Source organism: Typha angustifolia, chromosome 8 (assembly GCF_048772165.1).
Source record: "Typha angustifolia cultivar Huaian chromosome 8, ASM4877216v1, whole genome shotgun sequence".
In the NCBI taxonomy this organism is placed as follows: Eukaryota; Viridiplantae; Streptophyta; class Magnoliopsida; order Poales; family Typhaceae; genus Typha; species Typha angustifolia.
The window spans coordinates 9,956,568-9,977,061 of NC_133246.1; the positions used below are offsets into that span (position 1 = coordinate 9,956,568).

The window sequence follows — 20,494 nt, forward strand, 5'->3', positions numbered from 1 at the left end:
ATGATTGAACTGACTAATATCATGGTCCAAGTTAGGGCTTCAGAAGTGACACGTGGAAGACAGGGTGGACCTTAGACGAAACCGGCAAGTCTAAGCGGTATGAAACTTGGTTCGATGCACTCCAAAATCTGAAACGGACCATAGAATAGGTGGTTCCACCTTCTGTTCAGCCTAAAAGCATTTGGATCACTTCAATTTAAAGTGGATGCTGCATAGAATTTTCAGCACCTCCTCAAGTGCTCTAAAGTCTCCTGCCATGAACGGCCTTGGAAGATAGTCGACCCATTGGTGAGATTGAACGACATCATTCGGAACTCATAATAGTCGTGGTGTGTCCAAAATTTGCTCCTCGAAGCGCCAACAAGTAAACATCGAGCTTGAATTGGCTGCCTTGGATCGCTAGTGTGATGCCACAACATATGGTCTTTGCCTAAAATGTGGTCCCTTTGCTTGGCGAGCCTCTCGTTCAAATGGAAAATATAATTTTCCTCAATGTTGCCCCAAATCTAAAAAAATTATTGAATTAATATGTCAAAGTTATTTATATTAGGTCAAGATTGGTGTTGGACCATGTTAAAGTTGCTTCATATGAGTTAATTTGAATCCAAATTTTATAGTTTTAAGCTAAAATTTAGTATAATTATAAATTATTTGATAATATTGTTCTTCCCTAAATTATCTGTGGAATCATATTTTGCCATGGCAATTGCTATATGTTTTAGCAAATACTTCTTTTAAAACATTATTAATGAATAAAAGAGTATTGTAGGTATTAATACATATATTAGAACTTAAAATATGTATAAAAATTCTAAAAGACCTATTGAGAAGTGTGTTGATAGGTGTTTGGCACATTGGGGCATGCCAGGTCAGTAGGATGAGTGTCACGCTTCAATACGGGAACATGATGGTCGCGAATATCTAGGATAAAATTCAGAGAAAACACGAAAGCCCAAATAGTAATTAAATTCTAAAATAGATTGACATAATAAAAATGGTACTCAGTCTTCAGAGTCCTCACTAAACGGCTTTTTAAATTTTTGCAAAATAATAAGTCCTTAAGACTCTCAGCAAGTAATCTATTCTACTAATAATATGTCTAATGACAAATATCAATATGTGATACATATAGTAGCAAAAAAAGAATCATAATAATATATAAAAGCCGTCTTGGGAAATAAATAATTTCTTGTCTCTTATACTGAATTTCAAAATTCATATATGTTAAATTAAAATTATAAATCATTCATATTATCTCATATTGAATAAATCAACATAAAACTAATCAATCTCTACTAAAGTGTATTATTATGGAAATTGAATTATAAATCATTCATATTATCTCATATTGAATTTCCATCTATTCTCTTCTCTCTATACACGTTTTCATCTTCTATTTTTTTCCCTCTTTTCTCTCTAATCTCTCAAGAAAAATCTCCTTTTTTTCCATTCTTGAAACTGTAGCATTGCTACAGTGCCGTCCCTATCTACTCCCTTAGAATCTCCTCTAGGGTTTTCTTCTAGGCGCCTTTTTTATAATAAAAAAAAATAATAAGAGTCCTATTAGAATAAAGATTCTCATATCTTAAAAATATACCTAAAAATTTAATTTAATTTAAAATATAAAAGATAAAATAAAATTTCTTATTATCTAAATGTTTATTTATATTTTATTTATATATTTATGTTTTAAAATTTGGGTCGTTACAATGAGTGTCATTATCAATATGCCACGTTCCATTGGCATGACCAACGATGGCCATGCTGAAGGCATGTGCCTTGCGGACACCGTGAGCTTGTCAATCCTTGATTTTACCTATTCCACATGTGTTTGGGTCATTTGAAGTTATTCACTTGAGTATTTAGTGCATTGTTTCGTGAGGCTTAAAAAGTAGAGCATATATAAGTTTTTTTATATACACTAATATAAAAAATTGAGAATAATTATATATATAATATATAATATACACTAGTATATAGTATATATAAATTTAATAATGCACTACACAATACCAAATAATATGATCACAATTACAACCATATTAAGAAGTTCACTACCATAATGTGTAACAGTATAATAATATACTAATATGCTCATCAAGGATATTAGAGCAATAGTATGGGATTATCAAAAAAATCATAAAAAAGAATAGGTAGTGAAGTGACTGGCTAAGACAAATGATAATTTGAAGAACCATAGGGTTGCATGAAAGAAAAGTAGATGCTTAATTTTGGTTGACACTTAGAAAGATCGAAATAGAAGAAGCATTATGATTTATGTGTCGGTTATGAGTTGAGAGTTAGTTTTTACGTTCTATTAATTCCTCTAAAGCACATATAAGTGAATACATCTATAATTTTGTTGTTGATGATATCAAAAAAGTGGGACAGTAGAATATTTTTGAAGTTGTGACTGATAATGCTATTACTTCTTATCCTCGCATATATTAGATATTTTATACCATCCACTGCATAGATTTGATATTGTAGAGAATATTCAATGAATGAAAGATTAAAGATTCAATTGAATATGGGAGGAAAGTGATAGTTTAATTTAGTGATGGCCGTGCCATGCGGTGCCACCATCGGCACAGCACGTGCCGGTCGGCACGGGGCGTGCTGAGTGTGTCACTCGGCACGCCCCCTGTGCCACTGGCACGTCCCCTATAATATTTTTAATAAATTTTTTAGGATATTTAGAGATGTTTTTGGGTCTTTAGTATGTCAATTTTTAATATTTTGTCTAAATATATATATTAAAATTTAAAATCTACATTACAATATTTTATCTTTAGATTATTTTTGTAAATAACTTATTTTATTAAAGATAAAACAACAGTTGAATATAAATATTATTCAACATATAATATGATTGAATACATTCATTAAAATTAATATTAATAATTAAACACTCCATAATATGATTGAATACTCCATAATATAATTGAACATATAATAACATTCAATACCTAATTGATAATACTTTAATAATTAAAACTAATATCTAGTTGAACGTAGAATGACGAGGAGGATCAAAGACTTCATTTACTAGCACAAGAATAACATGGGAATGTTGCGTTAAATACTATCGATATTCTTCAAAACTTATCTATTGATAATATTGCTCGTTATAACGTCTTACATAATCTTTATAGAAATAAAAATTTTGTAATTCTTCGATAATATGATATGGATATTGAATATACACGAGAACAACCGGCACAGGCACAGACACACCATAAGCATATGCAGATTGTGGATATGGAGTATAATAAGGGTGTTGTCGCTTTGGTGGGTGTGATTGATATGATGGTAATGATGGTGGACTTATATCATCCTGTGGGCGCACCTCTTCTGATGTCCTACTACCTATAGGTTCAAGTCTTTTCCTCATCTGACTATAATCATATTGAGCTTGAGATGGTCCTTTTCCTTTTTTCTGTCTTTGATAAATTCAGCTTTGTGGTTGTCTAGGTCTAGCAAATGAATTGTCATTCTAATTTTAAAAAATGACAAATAAGTTATCATTTCAAAAATGATAAATGACAAAAGTTAATTGATGGAAATAAGAAAAAGTTAAAAAAATAGGTTCTATATGTCACATCATGTTTGTTAAGAAAATAAGTAAAGTTGATTTGATAAAGATTGATGGAGATAGAAAAATTTAAAAAAAAGTCTCTATATTGGCACATGACCTGCACAAGGCTGTACCGGACGGCATGGATCGGCACGGCACGCATGCCGGTCAGCACGGCTCGGCACGGGGGTGTGCCAAGTGCTGTGCCTTTACTGGCACGGCAAGTGCCGGTCGGCATGGGGCGTGCTGATCGGCACGACCATCCTTGGTTTAATTTATGGACATTACAAGACATTAAGTATGATGTATGGGTTCACACAAAAATGAGAGATCGTGAGACTTGTAACAAGATTTGTCATTTCTTTTCTTGCATTGCAGTCTTTGTGTCTAATAATCATTAAGTAAGGTTGATCAAGATATTAATCATATATTTTAGCGTTGACAAGTGACTTTCTACAAAGTCTATATATGTTATTAGCTCTAGTCAGCTGAATCAGCCCATAAAGTGAGTTTTATTTGCCATCTTACCTTTCCTTTGTTTAAGAAGTATTTTGAACTTAAAGATGCAAAAGTTTGTTATATTTTGTGCTTATGAATAAGTTAGCTCCTGTGCAAAATAAGAATTGCTACTTAAGTTCATATATTTTCACGCAAAAGATTAAGGCTAAATTACACATAGACCCGTAAATTATAACCTGGTGTCCATTATATCCCATAAAGAAAAAAATGTAAATCTAAGACCCTGTGGACTATTGTTTAGAGGGGTCTAGGTATAATTTAGTTGAAGATTAAAACTAGAATTTAGACCATGAATCTCCTTGCTAGATTTTAAGAAATTTATTTACTAAAAAGAACACCGACTTTAGGAGCTAATGAAACTATTTTAGTTAAATTCAATCAAACCAATTCCCACAAACTTGAGTTCCACTTGGATCTTCATTAATGACAACTACTGCAGGAAAAATAGAGAAGACGTTTAGAAGTTTCTAATGCATGTTTATGCATATGCAAGTCATGGACATTAAGGATAAGGTCGACAAAAAGGTAATTATCTTTGATTGTATTTGATCATGGAAATGACATTCTAATAACAGTTCTTAGACATAATGCACGAAACATCCAAAACATAGATAACTCTTGTTATAATTGTATCCTTTAGTTCGGATAATAATTCTCATCTTTGTGAGTTATTACATCTCTTATTCTTAGTTTCAATTTTCATGTTCTGTTGTTGCTATCTACAATTTCAATAATATATTATTGATCTTTTAATAATTTTTTTTTAAATTATTGATGTTTGAATAATTGTGAAACTTCTCATTTTCTCTAGTTGATAAAGTTGTTTAGTTTTACCGTGTTTATCTCACTGTCCTATTATCTATTTTCTACTTTTCCGTCATGCTTTGATATTCGCACCATAGCTTGATGGATTTGTGATAAGGACGGATCGTCCCCTTCAATATCTAGATTGATTGAAGGAAGCAGTCCATGTAATCGAGGAAAAATATTCATAAGATATTCTCTCGTAGTTAGAAAATTATGAAACGAAGGGTGGTCGATTTGTAACTTCCTGATCTACGTTTTTGGTATTTATGCCCTTCGCAGATTTATACTGCAACTGGGACGAAAATATGCTAGGGTGGGGGTGATGGTGGTGGTGACGGGTGGAGGTAATACTAGGGTTATGGATAATAATGGAGATGAGGGTGATAAGGACTAAAGGGGAGAAGTGGCCGAGATCCTAAGGAGGAGAGAGGACTCGATAGACGAGGGAGATTAGAAGATAGATAAGACCTTGCCAATGATAGAGGTGGCTGGTTGGTGAAGAGGGAGGATGGAGATTAGGGTAGAGAGACTAGAGAGAGGATAGAGGAAGATAGAAACTAATATTCATTTATCATAATGATTTTGGCTGCCATCCACATCTTTATAGAGGCTAGCCAATAGGCCAAAATAACAATTATTAACCCTAATACTAGTGGACTCTCATCGATCACGTTCAAACGGGGTCGACCATGTTCGAACGCATAAAAAACGTTCTCTGTGGATGCGAACTGATGCAGGCGTTCGCATGCGGGCGTTCAAATACGCCCGACTGCGTTTGAACACACATTTTGCGTTCTCTATTTTTGCGAACTGATACAGATATTTGCAAAGGCGTTCGAAAGCGCTCCCCTCCGCGTTCGAACACAACCTACAGAAAGTTTATTTTTCTGAAAATAAACAACTAATGCAATAAGAAAAGACTTTAGCAAGGTGTATCAATTTGTTGAATTTTTAGATATTTAATTGTTTGTTTTTGGGAAAATGTTTAGATATTGAATTGTTGCCAAATATATTTGTCTTTTGGTTTTAATCTATAATGAAATACTTGTTTTCAGGACGACTGTCTATCTACTATGTTAAATGGCATCTTAGAGCGGGCACAAGTCAAAGGAATAGATGAAAATGACCTTGAATGTTTGCAGTCCATTCTTCTTAGGCTTGTTGATTACTTCAATGACTTGCAAAATGCTTTTGCAATGGTAAGCTTCAGCTTCAGTTGAGATTATTATTTTCGTTGAATATAATTATTCCTCTTTTTTCTTGTAATATCTTGTGATACTAATGGATATGTATTATAAGCAATCCTGAGTTGCACTCTTTTTATCTATATTATAAAATCAAGTTTGATGAATCAAGATTACAAGTATCTGATGGCTGCAGATAAAGCATTCAGTTGCTAGGGAACTGGGATAAGTCTTGGTCAGCGACTTGACCGACTACCTAATACTACAAAGGCTCATCAAACAGCACTTTTGAGATTTTTTGAGATTTGGCCGAACTGTTCGGTAGATTCCCACGCATTACACACCCCTTCGCCCACCCCTCTTCCTTGAGAGGGTGAGGGGCTTTCTTTCCCCAGTGGCCATCAGAATTTTCCACAATCATAATATGAGAAATCACTCAGGCACCTAAATTCTTAACAGAATTATAAAGATAAACTCAACAGGACTAGTACAAAGCAAAGTCAATAAAGAGACTTTATACTGCTGATGAATCTTCTACATATCTCAAATAGCCACGTTCTTTGTAATCTTTTGATACCATATATTGCTTGGTTATTTCAAATCTTGTTATAGCCTTATAGGTCTTTCTACATTCATAATGCTTCTCTAGTATACTCAATACTCAAGAAGAGAACAACAAACTCTTGCTCCCAAGGATCCAGATCTGTTTCAGCACAATGCCATTTGGCCAATTTGTGATTTCAATTTTAGTACTGTAGGAGGACAAGATTTTCAGCAAAGTACATTCAACAAAGAAAAGAATAGGAAAGAGAGAACAAGAGTTGGTTTAACAAATTTATGCAAAAGTTCTTGTGAAGCTTAAATAACAACTTATTTGTTCAAATATATTTTGTAGCTTTTAACAAAGAATTGCATTAATGAAACCATATATTCTTGGTTTATGACTATAAACTATATACTTTCGTCATGCTTTATAATCTGAAAACATCAGTTCCATATATTTGAAGAAAGTCAATGGATATCAATAATTTCCTATTGTACTTTTACACATCCTCTCGAGGAAAAAAGTAAAAAATGTGAAGTAGTAAGTTACCAATACACAAATAGTATTTAGGTATTGCTCTGCTCAAGCTTGAGACTCTCTCTAAAAATCTTGTATTTTGCTGATTTGTACATGACATATGACAAGTAAAATAAGGACTTGGAGGCTTAAACTTGAACTTTCCTTCTTTTGTAGGGTCATTTTGTAGAGATCCTTGATCTTTTGTATGGAACTTCACGCATTGTAATTAGTGCGCACATACTTATTAAGGCGACAAGGTACCTACTGCAATGTGCTTATTTTAGTTTCAGAAATTTTTATTCTAACTTCTAAAGATACTGTATTATTGTTACTACTCACTATTGACTAGTTATATATGTAATTATGTATTATACATATGAAGCACGGATTTGGATATGAGATACTGAAATGACACGATATAGATACGGGGATATGATAAATCCTCAAAAGATAGGATACTTAAATAAATTAAATACAAAGAAATTTTGTATTCTAATGGCAACAGGCAACCTATATTTTATGTATATGTGCAAAAAGTAGAAGATAACATAGATATGTAGGATAAAATAACACATAACACTGCTTACAATATATCTATTATCTACATAAGCATTTTAGCATAAAAATTTCATAATTGAGTATCAAAAACAATTGGATAAAGAATACATCAACATTCAACAATTAATGAGATATCATTGCATTGAACATGAGCAACTCATAGGCTCATAGCATGAAAGTCTATAAAGCACATCCACCAAATATTAAACTTTATATTAATATTTCACAATTTCCAAACACCAAAATGAGAGTGGTTACTAGTCAATAGTGTAATTGGCAATGACATTAATCATTCATTTCCATCTAAGTCATTCTTCTTATTGCGTTCATTAATGAATGTGATGGGCTCCAAATTTAGTTCATCAAACGAGAGAGATCAATAGTTTCTAGAATGCCTTCTGTATTGAATAAATCAAATGAATCTCCTTCAACATTCCACATTTTGGTCTCCCATTCTAAAAACTTGTTTGATTTTCTAGAGAAAAAGATTAAGATTAAGATTATTATGGACAAAAATTAGATTTTTTGCTTGTTATGGAGTGATTTTGTTTGTCCTCATTGAGTAAATAAATGAATATTTGATCCAATTCCCCTTACAACATGATGAACACAGTTATTCGAGTAAGTTAAGTGCTAATTTTTGAAGGTTAGGTGCAAAAGCACCATAAATGATCCACTACTTTGAATGAGTATATCTTCAATGGAGTTATTGGCACGCCTCGGTCCGGAAACATGATGGCCGCGAATCTCTAGGATAAAACTCGGAGAAAACACGAAAGCCAAAATAGTAATCAAATCTTAAATAGATTAACACAACGAAAATAGTACTCAGTCTTTAGAGTCCTTACTAAGCAGCTTTTTAAATTCCTGTAAAATAATTAGTCCTCATGAGCTAGAAGCCTAGCAAGTAACTTACTCTACTAATAATATGTTTGATGACAAATATCAACATGTGATACATATAGTAGTAGAAAAAGAATCATAATAATAATATAATCTGTCTTAAAAAATAAATAGTTTTCTTGTCTCTTATACTAAATTTTAAAATCCATATATGTTAAATTAAAATTATAAATCATTCATATTATCTCATACTGAATAAATCAACATAAAATGAATCTCCACTAAAGTGTATTATCATGAAAATCGAATTATAAACCATTCATAATATCTCAATTTAAATAAATCGATATAAAACAAATCAATCTGTGCTAAAAATGTACTATCATGAAAATCGAATCATAAATAATTCATAATATCTCAATTTAAATAAATTAATATAAAACAAATCAATCTGTGTTGAAAATGTACTATAGTGAAAATTGAATCATAAAAAATTCATAATATCTCAATTTAAATAATTCAATATAAAATGAGTTGATCTCTGCCAAAAGTGTACTATCATGGAAACTCATCAAAACTGATAAAATATCATATTCTCATTAATGGGTACTCTGAACCGTGATCACATTGCATTATCTAGTCACCATCGAGATGGTGCTCGGGATTTTTATAGATAGTCGATCCGTTTAGGGTCACAGTAGATACTCTGCAATGTCCTATCGACTTTTCCACTAACCGTTGAGTAAGATTAGAGTCACTACGACAATAATTCAGGAATCTTTTCTCTAATCTTGCGAGTCACTTGATACTATGTTGCAACGTTACATTCTAAGAATATTTTCCCTGGTCTTATCTTTTTGAAAACAAATTGGGTTCCAGATCTTATTTTTATCAGTATTCAATTATATTGATTCATTTTGAATCTCAAGTATCAAATTCTTTGATCATCAAAATTCTCAATTCTTCTAAATACCATATATGTGCGAAAAATCCATAAATCCAAATATATATACATATATACATATATATAGTATATATACATATATACATATACATATGTATACATATATACATATATACATATATACATACATGTATATATATATATACATGTGTATATATATATATATATATATATATATATAAAACACAAATAAATAATAATCTAAAATTGATCTTGCAAAATTTCACATCTCAAAAATAATATTTTATTTGTGATCATATTCTCAAAAATTCTTTCCTTTTAATAAAAAAATCTTTTATATTTTATTTACAGAAAATAAAATATATTAGCATAAAGATTTCCCCTGTTATTTTCTGAAAATAAAATATAATAAGAAATAATTTTACAAATTCGAAATTCATTTAAATTGAAGTAATTCCAATTTATATCTTATTTTTTAGAAATAAAAATAAATATTAATTATTTTCAGAAATCTAAAAATTCATTTAAGTTGAAAATTTCCAATTTATATCTAATATTCTACAGTAAAAATAGATATTAATTATTTTCAGAAATCCGAAATTTATTTAAATTGAAATACTTCGAATTTATATCTTATTTTCTGCAATAGAAATAAGTATTAAATATTTTTAAGAAATTTGAAAATGTAAACAATAAAAACCTTTTTTTTCCAAGAATAATAAATGTGAATTTTCTATAAAATACAAAATCTTAACATCTCTAATTCTTTATTGAAAATCTTTGAAACAACGAATTTCTTAATTTTTCACATAATTGAGATCATTATATTATAAAATTTATTATCTCATAAAATTAAATAGGATAAGAATAAATATAAAGAGATATTTCTAATTCATAAATTCTATTTTTATATAATAAAAATTTAAGAAAATATGAGTGGGAACTTTCTTAATTGCTCAATCCAAAATAATTTGATTTTCGTATCCTAATCATAATCTACACGGATTCTAAAGCGCTCCATGATTGTCTTCTCGTTAGTATGATAAGATCTTTTTTCTATCTATTTTTTATTTTTTTTTCTCTCTAATCTCTCTCATGACTAATCTCTTTTTCTCCTTTTTTTTTCTTTTTTTCGGTACTATAGCCGCCCTAACTACTCCCTTAAAATCTCCTCTAGGGTTTTCTTCTAGGCCCCTTTTTATAATTAAAAAAAATATAATAAGAGTCCTATTAGAATAAAAATTCTAAAATATAAAAGATAAAAGATAAAATAAAATTCATCATTATCTAAATATATATTTCTATTTTATTTATTTATGTTTTAAAATTTTGGGTTGTTACAGTCATGGTTATCAAAATCCTCTACAGCAGTTGAGGAATTGTTATACTTATCATTTATAATTCTTCTCTCTTCCCCGTATGGAAGGAATTTTTTCAAACATTTGTTTCTCTTATGAGAGCTTTGTAGTTCTTTACAAGGGGGAGTACTGTTTGAATTCTCACTAATTCGAGTTGTGCTATAATACCTAGTAAGAAGAGCATGAAAATTAAGTTAATAAAACTATAAACCAAAAGATATAACCATGTAATCAATTTTTAAGTATAAAAAATTTACCTTGGATTCAACGAGTGTGCTATTCAATGAAGAGGAATTATGCTTCTATCCCATCCATCAACTGGAACTTCATGCACAATTGAGTAGAAAGATTACTCTTTATTTTCCTTTTTCACCTCGTGTCTATATATGAATATTTTCACTCTTTTAGTCATATCATCCCACATCTCATAAATCAAATGGAGTTAAGGTTTGCTAGTGTCATTGAATCTCAACATCGAATAAATATGCTTAATAAAAGATAATATATATTCAATTTTGTCCGAGCATATATCATCAAGATCTTCTCTTTCGCAAATTGTACCTTTCTTACATCGTCCTCTGTATAAGAATTTTATTTATCGTTAATAACTATCGTTTGTAGCTCACATTTGATAATTTTGAATCTCCTCAGTATCATAATAACTGAGGCAAAATGAGTATCTACAGTACAAGTAACTTCAAATTTATAAATTCATTAAAAATGACAATCGTATAGAGTAGTATTACATGATAAAGTTTTTTTTGATGTACATCACATCCCTTGCCATAATAGATATCCAACTATACTCATAAAAAACTATCTCATTTTTGATGTGATTCGAGCCACATCGAATCATATCATAGAGACATTAGGCTCTATAAATCGAAGCTTGTTATCTTACCTTCTTATATGATTTAGTTAGAGTCTAAGTAGGTTAGAGTTTATTTAATTAATTAAGTTCAGTTTAGTTAACTTCTGCATAGTTTTGGGAAAATAGTAAGAAGATAGTCGTCAGATATTCGAATATTATGAAATCAATTGGAGAAGATCGGTGATCTCCTGATCTAGAATTTTCATATTTGGAGCTCTCTCAGATTTAGACTCTATCTGTGGCGAAGCACTAATCTAAGCTAGATAAGAAAACCGATTAGCTAAGTCATGTTTATCTCTAATGTAAACCTTTAAGGTAAATCCTAGTATAAGTCAATTTAGGACTAGTCTTTATATATATGTGGAGTGTAACTCTAATTAAATCAATGAAAGAATCAATAAACTAACAAAGAATTATTGGCTGAAGCCCTTGTCGTCCCTATCTCTTTCCTCTTATCTTAGCCGAAGGCTACACTTCCTTCCTCCTTCACCAATCGACGCCACCTCTTCCGTTGGCAAGGTCTTGACTAGTTTCTAACCTTCTTTTCTCCTTATTCTCCTCTTCAATCTCTACTCTCTAATCTACAACAAGAGCACTTCAAATTCCACCATCCACGTCTATCCTATCACCATTGATATTTGGTCATTTTATCTTTCATAACTTCCGATCTACCCATCCGATTGACGATATTCTAGTTGTGTTGGATTCCTTACTTCCCAAGGAATAGCATATTTGAATCTCAGCTTGTTCCAACAGTTAAATCAATCTAAATTGCCTTCTAAATTTCCTTGTCTAGATTTGTGCAGAACTGTTAAGAATTGGATCAAGCTGGTTTGTATCAATTCTCAATATTTTTTGAGACACATGTTCTTTAGTACAAAATTGAGTGTATGGACAACACATGGTGTCTAAAAAATATGAGAATACTGAGCCTCTATAAGCATCCCAGCTGACTTACAAATAAGGGTATTATTAATAATAATTTGTACCACATTTTGTCTCCCAATCTCTTTAATTACTTTGCTGATTAAACTAAATATAAAAAATCTATCTATATACTCCCCTTTGCAGTTTATAGGCTCCAAAAATATGGGGCCACTCTTAGTTACTGGCAAAACAATTTATGAGAGATCTTTGTGCATCTGCCCAGCCATTGCACATAATGCTAATACCTTTTTTCCTCCATGTGTCCTTAATGGGTTCTAATAACTTTTCGATGTTTGCCTTTTCCTTTTAGAGAAGCGTGCTTCTCAGTATATTATATCCAGGAGGCAAATAACCTACTATTTGATTGTTAGCAGCAAATGTATAAGAGCCATCACTCTATAATGGTACTAGTAATGTTATTGACCTTGGCAATGGTACTAACTTAGGCATAGAGTTCCTTATTTTTAACTCGGCTTTCTCTACAATCCTTTTGATCTCTATGATATGGTGGCTTAGGACATGGTTTGGTTCTACATTTACTAATTCTCATCACATGTATTATCGAAATAAAAAAGTACTATAAAAAACATTCTCATTTCATGAGCCTTCACTCCATAATAAGATCTTTTGTGTATCTGCTAACAATAATTGCACTGAAACCTAGTTCTTCCCTCATCTTTTCCAATTTGGTTATATATTTCTATAATTGGGCACTTTCATTTACCGTCACACTAATTTGTACTAGAACTCATACTTTCATTGGTTGAAGTACCAACTGCCCATTGATTGAAGTCCATATCTTGGTCGAACTCCTTCACTATTAAGTATTAACTACGTGAAACTAGATTACCTTTGCGTTTGGTTCGCAACCGAGCTATAGATTGCTCTTAAAACTCTTCATGTTGGTGTAGGTGATGATGAAGACTCGATTCAGCTCCTCGAAGTGCTTCAGGACATATGTTGAAGAAGACAAATGCTTGAGCAATTGTATTAGCTCTCCTTATACTTTGGCCGAAAGTAGAAAGTATGCTCCGTAAGGGAACCTAAAACTATCTAAGTTTAGAACTTAGTCTTCTTTGAGTTCTCTTTGGATGGAAAAAGTCTCTTAGCCTCTAATTCAACTGCGTCGATAAAGTTCAAGTTGTAATCAATCTTTGCCTAGCACTCAAACTCAAATAATTCCTTACAATTGATAAATAGTGGAGCTTCTTTAGGTGATGGATCTTTGGTTGGGCTTGATTCCTTTACTCTATCTCTAATTCCCTTATATAAGTATAGAGGAACCTCTGCTATTTGTACTAGGTTAATCACAAAAGAAAACCCCAAGTCTGAAAGTGTTTTTGAATTTTCCTTCTCAGTTCTAGCTGATGGTTTGAATTGATTTTGAGTTTTCATACCTAACTTATACTTCTCATCAGTCTCCTTGCCAAAATTGTGCTGCCGTTTGAGCTCGGCTCGACTCATCTCTAAATTAGCATGTTTAAACTTCTTAAAATTAAGTTCTATTGTCCTATATTTACACTAATTACATAATAGGAAATAATTTTGGAAGGATGATTGAAATAATTAATAAGAAAAAAAATGAATAAGGAGGCTTATCAGGCCAAGTCATAACCCATGGGCCTGGGCTAGGCAAGGCATTAGGCCCAATCCAATCTATCATTGGTTGCCCAAGGAAGTGGACCAGGCTTAGGCCCAGTCCACTGCAGTTAAGTGAGGTGGAGGTGTTGGCTTAACCTCCACTGGTGGTGTAAATAAGCCGAGCTTGAGTGAGCTGGGCCTTGCTCAACTCAGCTCAAGAGGTGGAAAAGCTTAGCTTGGCTCGAGCTCGATTCGAGCTAGAAAAGCTAAGCTCGGCTCGACTATCTCTAGCTTAATAAAGCTCGAGTTCGGCTCAACAGCTTGACTCACTAGGGCGGATTTAGGGCTTGCCATTGATAAGATGGTGAAGGAGGGAGAGGGCCTCGGCATCGTCAAAAGAAGCTCTCGCTAGTGGTGGAGAGAGCTTGCACGGGAGGAGTCTTCGTAGGTCTCTATCATCGACCAGAGCAAAATTCTTATACCACCAACATTAACACGGTAAGTCTCCATCCTCAACCACACAGGTCATGCCTGCTCGCTTTTGCCGTAGCCCCGCAAAGACTCCTGTGAAACTGTAACTCTAGCCCCTGTTTCGCTCCAGGCTCGGTGAGGACGGGGGCGGCTCTGATGAGGATGCTTAGTGAGGATGCTCGGTGCATCTCCGTTGAGGACGCTCGGTGTAAATCGACCGAGCTTGACTGGTGGAGATGGGTTTGGTGGTGAAGATAGAGATGGTGTAAACAAGCCGAGCTTGAGCGGTGGAGATGGATTTCGGTGGTGAAGATGGAGATAGGTTTCAGATTTTGGTGGTGAGTAGTGGTGATTGGTGAATACTGAAGATAGGTTTTGGTTTTCAGTGGAGAGGGTTTGGGGATGGTCTGGCCGATGAGTTTGGGGAGATGAATGTTAGGGACTTAAGGCTTGGGGTTTTTTTTTGAACTTATACAAATAATAATTGGATCTAAATATTTTATATATATTATATGAGCCTAATTGAGCCAAGCCTGGGCGAGCCAATGCTGGCTCAGCTCGGATCGATAATTCTTTTGAGCCAAATATGTTAGCTCAGCTCGGCGCATTTAGAGCTCGAGTCGGACTCTTAACAAGCCGAGCCCGCGAGCCTCATGAGCCCACAAGCTCTTTTGACAGCTCTTATCCCCACCCTTCCTTGTTGTTTCCTTTGAAGGAAGGAATATTGGAGGGGTTGCTAAGCCCCTAAGGCCGGGGGTGGGGGAGTGGGGATGTATGGCGACTGACATTCATAGTCGACATTCATCACCAGAGAGTGGGTGGTTGGCCAGAAAGAGAGAGAATGGGAAAAAGGATGGTTTGAGCTTGTCGACGGGTGGGGGGCTAGAGAGAAATAATTCACAACAATCCAAGATGAAGAAGATTAGAAGGCTATAACGACACTTTCAATGAAGTAGGCATTCACAAGTGCAACTACCCATCAATTAGGGTGGCTGATGGTGAGAGGGGAGTACTCCTTGGCTGACGGCCATGGAGATTCTCATTTTGTTTAAAAGAGCATGAAGCCCACCAAGCCAAGCATGGACCTCTTCTACTCGAAAAGGGGAATCGATCAAGGCAAGGGAGTAAGTCCACCATTGCCGACGATGATTTGGCGCAGGCCAAGCAATCGGCCGTGGGAGGCAACATGGCGTAGCCTCCGATGCACCCTATGGGCACTCAAATTCGGTACCCATGACAAGAGAACAAGATGACAAGAAGGCAGAGCTTTTCGGACCGGTTGGAGGTAGACTTGAAGTCATCGGCCAATGGATTCCTTCGGTGAGGTGCACTAGAAAGTCTAGGATTCCTACTATCATTTCCTAATTAAAAACAAATTTATTAACACAAGGGTTGGGGGATAGGGGGATTAGGGGCCAACCTAAGGGTGGTTTCGACGGCTTGGATTAATCCGGCGTTGCTCCAGGCAGGGGCTTTTTTGGCACCGGTAGAGATAGATGAGAAGGTGGGGAGTAAAGGTTTTGATGGGGTGGAGGGGAGAGGAAGAGTGATCTAGTTTGGGATTGTTTCCTAACTCTACCAGAATTACCCAAATGAATCACCATAATGATCCTGAATATTTTGTTTCCTGGACTTTGAGGTATATTTGAGGCACTATAGAGAGATTTTCAATCTACCTTGAGATCGTTATCAAAGTCATACCTATTCATAATCTAGGTTCTGCTAGGTACTCATTACATATTTTTGTAAAACTAAGTAAATTCACTGACCTGTGAGTTGGAATCACTAATCCAGGTGCGAGGAAAAACTACCCCTTTATTATATTTTAAATTCACAGTAAATGAAACTTCTAAGGTTTGAACTAATTTAATTTGGGCACAATTGAAGCCCAAATTAGCCTATAAGTTAAATCACAGCCCACAACACATAATAAATGGGTTGGGCCTAAGGCCCAAAACCAAACCAAATTTGGTTGTAAATTCATTAGTTGATATACTCATTGCTTCTAAGGTATTATAGGACTACTAACATAACAAGGTTCAAGAGAAAGATGACATGTTACTTGAGTATCATCCTCTTAACTCTTCCAAGAGGGTTGACAAGGTAAACATGACCTCTTTAAGTCTTAACAGTCAAGGTATATTAAAGCATCAAATCTTATAGGAGAGTATTTGCATAAAAGTGACATGCTAAAGGAAATCCTGCATCTAATTGTGAGCAGATCGATTTAATTTCCAAAATTCTGTAAGGCTTAGCATAGGTCTCTCAGCTGATACAATCTTCTCTTGGATTAAGGTTTGATCTATTTCGTTTTCAGATCTGGATATGATCTTGTAAGGAACTTTAGAAGATGATTCCTGAAGATATAGCCGTCAGATCAATGTGAAATTTTGATAGGTTGTAGCCTTGGAAAGGAGCTTTCCAACGAATCTAATTTCAGGAGAATCAGACGACGGGATCCGGAGATATCTTTACATAAGTGGGCGAACGTTAGGGAGTCCGTTCTTTGGATTTGTGGATGGAGGCACGGGTTCCTAGGTGGATTATGGAGGTGGTAGGCCGACAGTAATAAGGTGGCACTGGTGAATAAGGTGGTGATGGAAGGATTATGGATGATGGAAAGGATTAGGGCGAGGTAGAGAGATTTGAAGAAGGGGGAAGAGTGGGCCGCTCCTAAGGGACTAGGGTGAGTGGCCGGTTGAGGAAGGCCATACGAGCAGTGTCGTCTGTGCATTATTTAAATTACATCTTGTGAAATTCAAGACTTAGTTAATGGTGCCAGGTGGAACCTACAGTATACACCATGCGTATCACCGACAGCTAGCTTATAAACACTTGATATGGGAATAACAAGGAGAGTCCCTATTGTACTCATCCTATCTTGTTCTGCCAACTTGTCAAGTGAGATATGCCTGGTGACACACATCCGACTTGGAAGCAGTGACATTATGATTTGCTATAGACAGTCTTCTTTGTCTTATCTCACATGATATTTGCTGTTATTTTTATCCCACACGAGGTGCATTTGACCCAGTTTTGCCATGTAATCATGTTGCCAATTATGTATGTTATGTTAAGTTCATCCTTTTCTTCTGGAAACAAAATTCAAGAAATCATTAGATAAAAGTGTGAAGAAAACCTATCTAATATTCTGGAACCAAAAATGAAAATGGTTTATCTGAGATTCATGATATATCCTATATTTCACTGCATATGACTTGACTATTTATTGCCTTTTAATATTTTGTAGGAATGATCGCATATGTGATCCCACAACTATACGTTTTCTTTTTGAAAGATGTCAAATCCTCCACGATAGCATTGATTCTTCAAGCATGAAGCATGACTATAAAGAGAAGGCAGATATAATATCTGGTTTACTATTCAAGGTAAGTAAGCTGCTCGGTTTGATGATCATCCAGAATGAAGCAACACTTGTTCTCTATCTAGTTTCCTCGATCATTTTACTGTGAGAGTCGAGTCAATGTGCCTCTAATTTTTGATGACTGATTGAGAAGATGTTGAATTTTTAGGTTGATTTTGGATCTGAAAGAGAACGCTGTTTAACATTCCTAGCAGAATGCCGTGCAGCTTTTGGTCGTATAGATGAACTTAAGGTCAGATACCCAAAGAATCACTTATAACTCATTTCAATTTTGCAATTCTTAGATTATTCTCGTAGTTGCTACTTTTACTTCAGTATCACTAAGGAATTGCATGTAAGTCTTGAATTATTAGTCTATAAACACCTATTACTCAGTAGGAACATTGCTATTCTTTGCCAGAACCAAGAGTGACTCATCCACATATATCTAATCAGAGGTTTATTTATCTGGACCATTTTCTTGACAACTCTTCTTTATGGATTCATTATCTAGTAAATTTATTCTGGTTCAATAATTTACAAAATGGTTAACTTTTGTTAGTTCTGATCACTCTGATTAATTATACTGTACAAGAAGATAGTTCTGACTTCTTTAAATGAAAGATTATAATCCTCCCTAACCTCCACAGCACTTCACCTGCCTTTCATATGTATAGTGCTTCTGCATCCACCCCACCACCTCTGACAACCTTTCATGGCACTATGACCTTACTGGAAAAAATCCTTTTTCAGAGCTACTCTAAAGAAATGCTCTTTTTGACTACCTTCAAATTTGTGAACACAGATTGGTATATATCAGTTGCAACTCTCCCTGAACCTTAATCATTCATTCAGGAACACCAGAAATTTGGTTTAGGCTCGTAGTTCATTGTGATAGGTGGCAAGATGGGCATTTTATTGCTGGAGGCACCATGATGCTGGAATTAGGCAATTATTACTTAATCTTATTATAGATTATTAATTAGGTGTCAAGAGATGACTATTGAGTCAAGTTTGACACAAATTTATTCTAGATCTGATGTCTTAAGTTCAGTTCTATGTCTGATTCTGGTTGGATTCAGTTTGAGTCTAAATTCAGTTGATTTGAGATTTTGAATCAGATGCTAGTAATAAGCCATAATTTTATTGAGCAACCTCTTCTCATGTTTGACAAATTGGGTGGCTAAAGGTTGAATTGTCGTAAGTAATTATTTCTAATCTCTATGGTGGTTCTTCCAAGTTAAGGAATAGAAGAAGAATACTTCAAGAAGAATTAGGGTCTGCTAGGTTAAAGACTTAAAATTTTCTATGCAGAATTTTGTTTTTCTAATCATGTCTTGTGGAAGAATTTTATTTATATGGTGATTTTCTAATATCATCATTGATTACTTTAATCACTAATATCAGCAATGATTGCTTTAATCTCTTTCAATTACTGTCAGCATTTGTCTTCTATATAAATTGCTGAACAGTAAGGCAGTATTTTGGGAGATTTATGATATGGCAGTTGAGCCGGCCAAAATAGATACTATTTAGGAATAATTTTAGTGTATGGACCAGAACAGTAAATATTTTTTTTACGGAGACACATTGTGGTCAAAGATGAGATGTTCAGAACTGAAATTCTACTTAGAAGAGCCTTTTAAATCTTAACTTGAAAAGTTAAGAATTAACAATATTTAAGCTATTCATTTGAGCGATGACAACTCTAATAATTTGTTATTATCCTTAATTCCTTGTTAAGGTCTTGCAATCTTACCAATTTGACTCATAAATTAGGTTTGCAAATGTTGGGATACTTTTAGCATGTCCAACATGTTGATGCCGTATCTAATTTGTGTCTGTGTCCGATACATGTGGCCAGTTGGCCACAGACTATTTTTGATGTGTCTGCGCTTTCCAGCTGAACTGTCATTCTTTGCAGAACAGGTGAATCTAAGTTATGTATCTTGAGTCAGTTCTGCTAACCTTTTATACAATTAAATGCTTCTATGATGGTGGTTTCATGTACAACGATGTTAATCTCTTTTAGATCCTTATGTTTCAATTCTTGATAGTATATGTTGCAATAATAAGCACTAGTGTTTCCCGGTAAAAACCATTTAATAGTAAGGGCACCTGTTTGGACTTCATTATTATTCTGATTAGCATTGATTGTTTGGAAGATGCTTCTGCCTTTTTATTTCATGTATCAAATTAATCTTATAAAAGTTCATTTTGCAGGATACATTGGTTCATTTGGTGAATAATCTAGCAGTCAGTTCAATGAAGGACACAAATAAGTTTCCAAGTTTCCTCAAATCATGCATGGCATTCAATGAGATTACAATACCTTCTGTTCCGAACAGCCTAAGGCGTTTGAATCTTTATATTGAAACTGCAGAGGTACTTTTTCTGTGTTACCCAATCAACTTTCATGTTTCTTTTGTTGCTTTTCTTTTACCTT

The 20,494-nt window shown here is 34.0% G+C and overlaps 1 protein-coding gene across 13 annotated transcripts in view; it reads left to right on the forward strand.

Annotated features, from left to right (window-relative positions):
- The window catches only part of LOC140765118 (uncharacterized), a 69,009-nt gene that overhangs the window by 21,210 nt on the left and 27,305 nt on the right, over nt 1–20,494 (forward strand). For all 13 annotated transcript variants that reach the window (XR_012105138.1, XR_012105135.1, XR_012105137.1 and 10 more), the window contains 5 exons: nt 5,959–6,102; nt 7,325–7,407; nt 17,935–18,073; nt 18,218–18,301; nt 20,272–20,433. Coding sequence is in view for 6 of the 13 variants with exons in the window: in XM_073104042.1 (XP_072960143.1) it covers nt 5,959–6,102; nt 7,325–7,407; nt 17,935–18,073; nt 18,218–18,301; nt 20,272–20,433 (612 nt within the window). In the remaining 7 variants the exon portion in view is untranslated. The remainder of the gene's footprint in view (nt 1–5,958; nt 6,103–7,324; nt 7,408–17,934; nt 18,074–18,217; nt 18,302–20,271; nt 20,434–20,494) is intronic.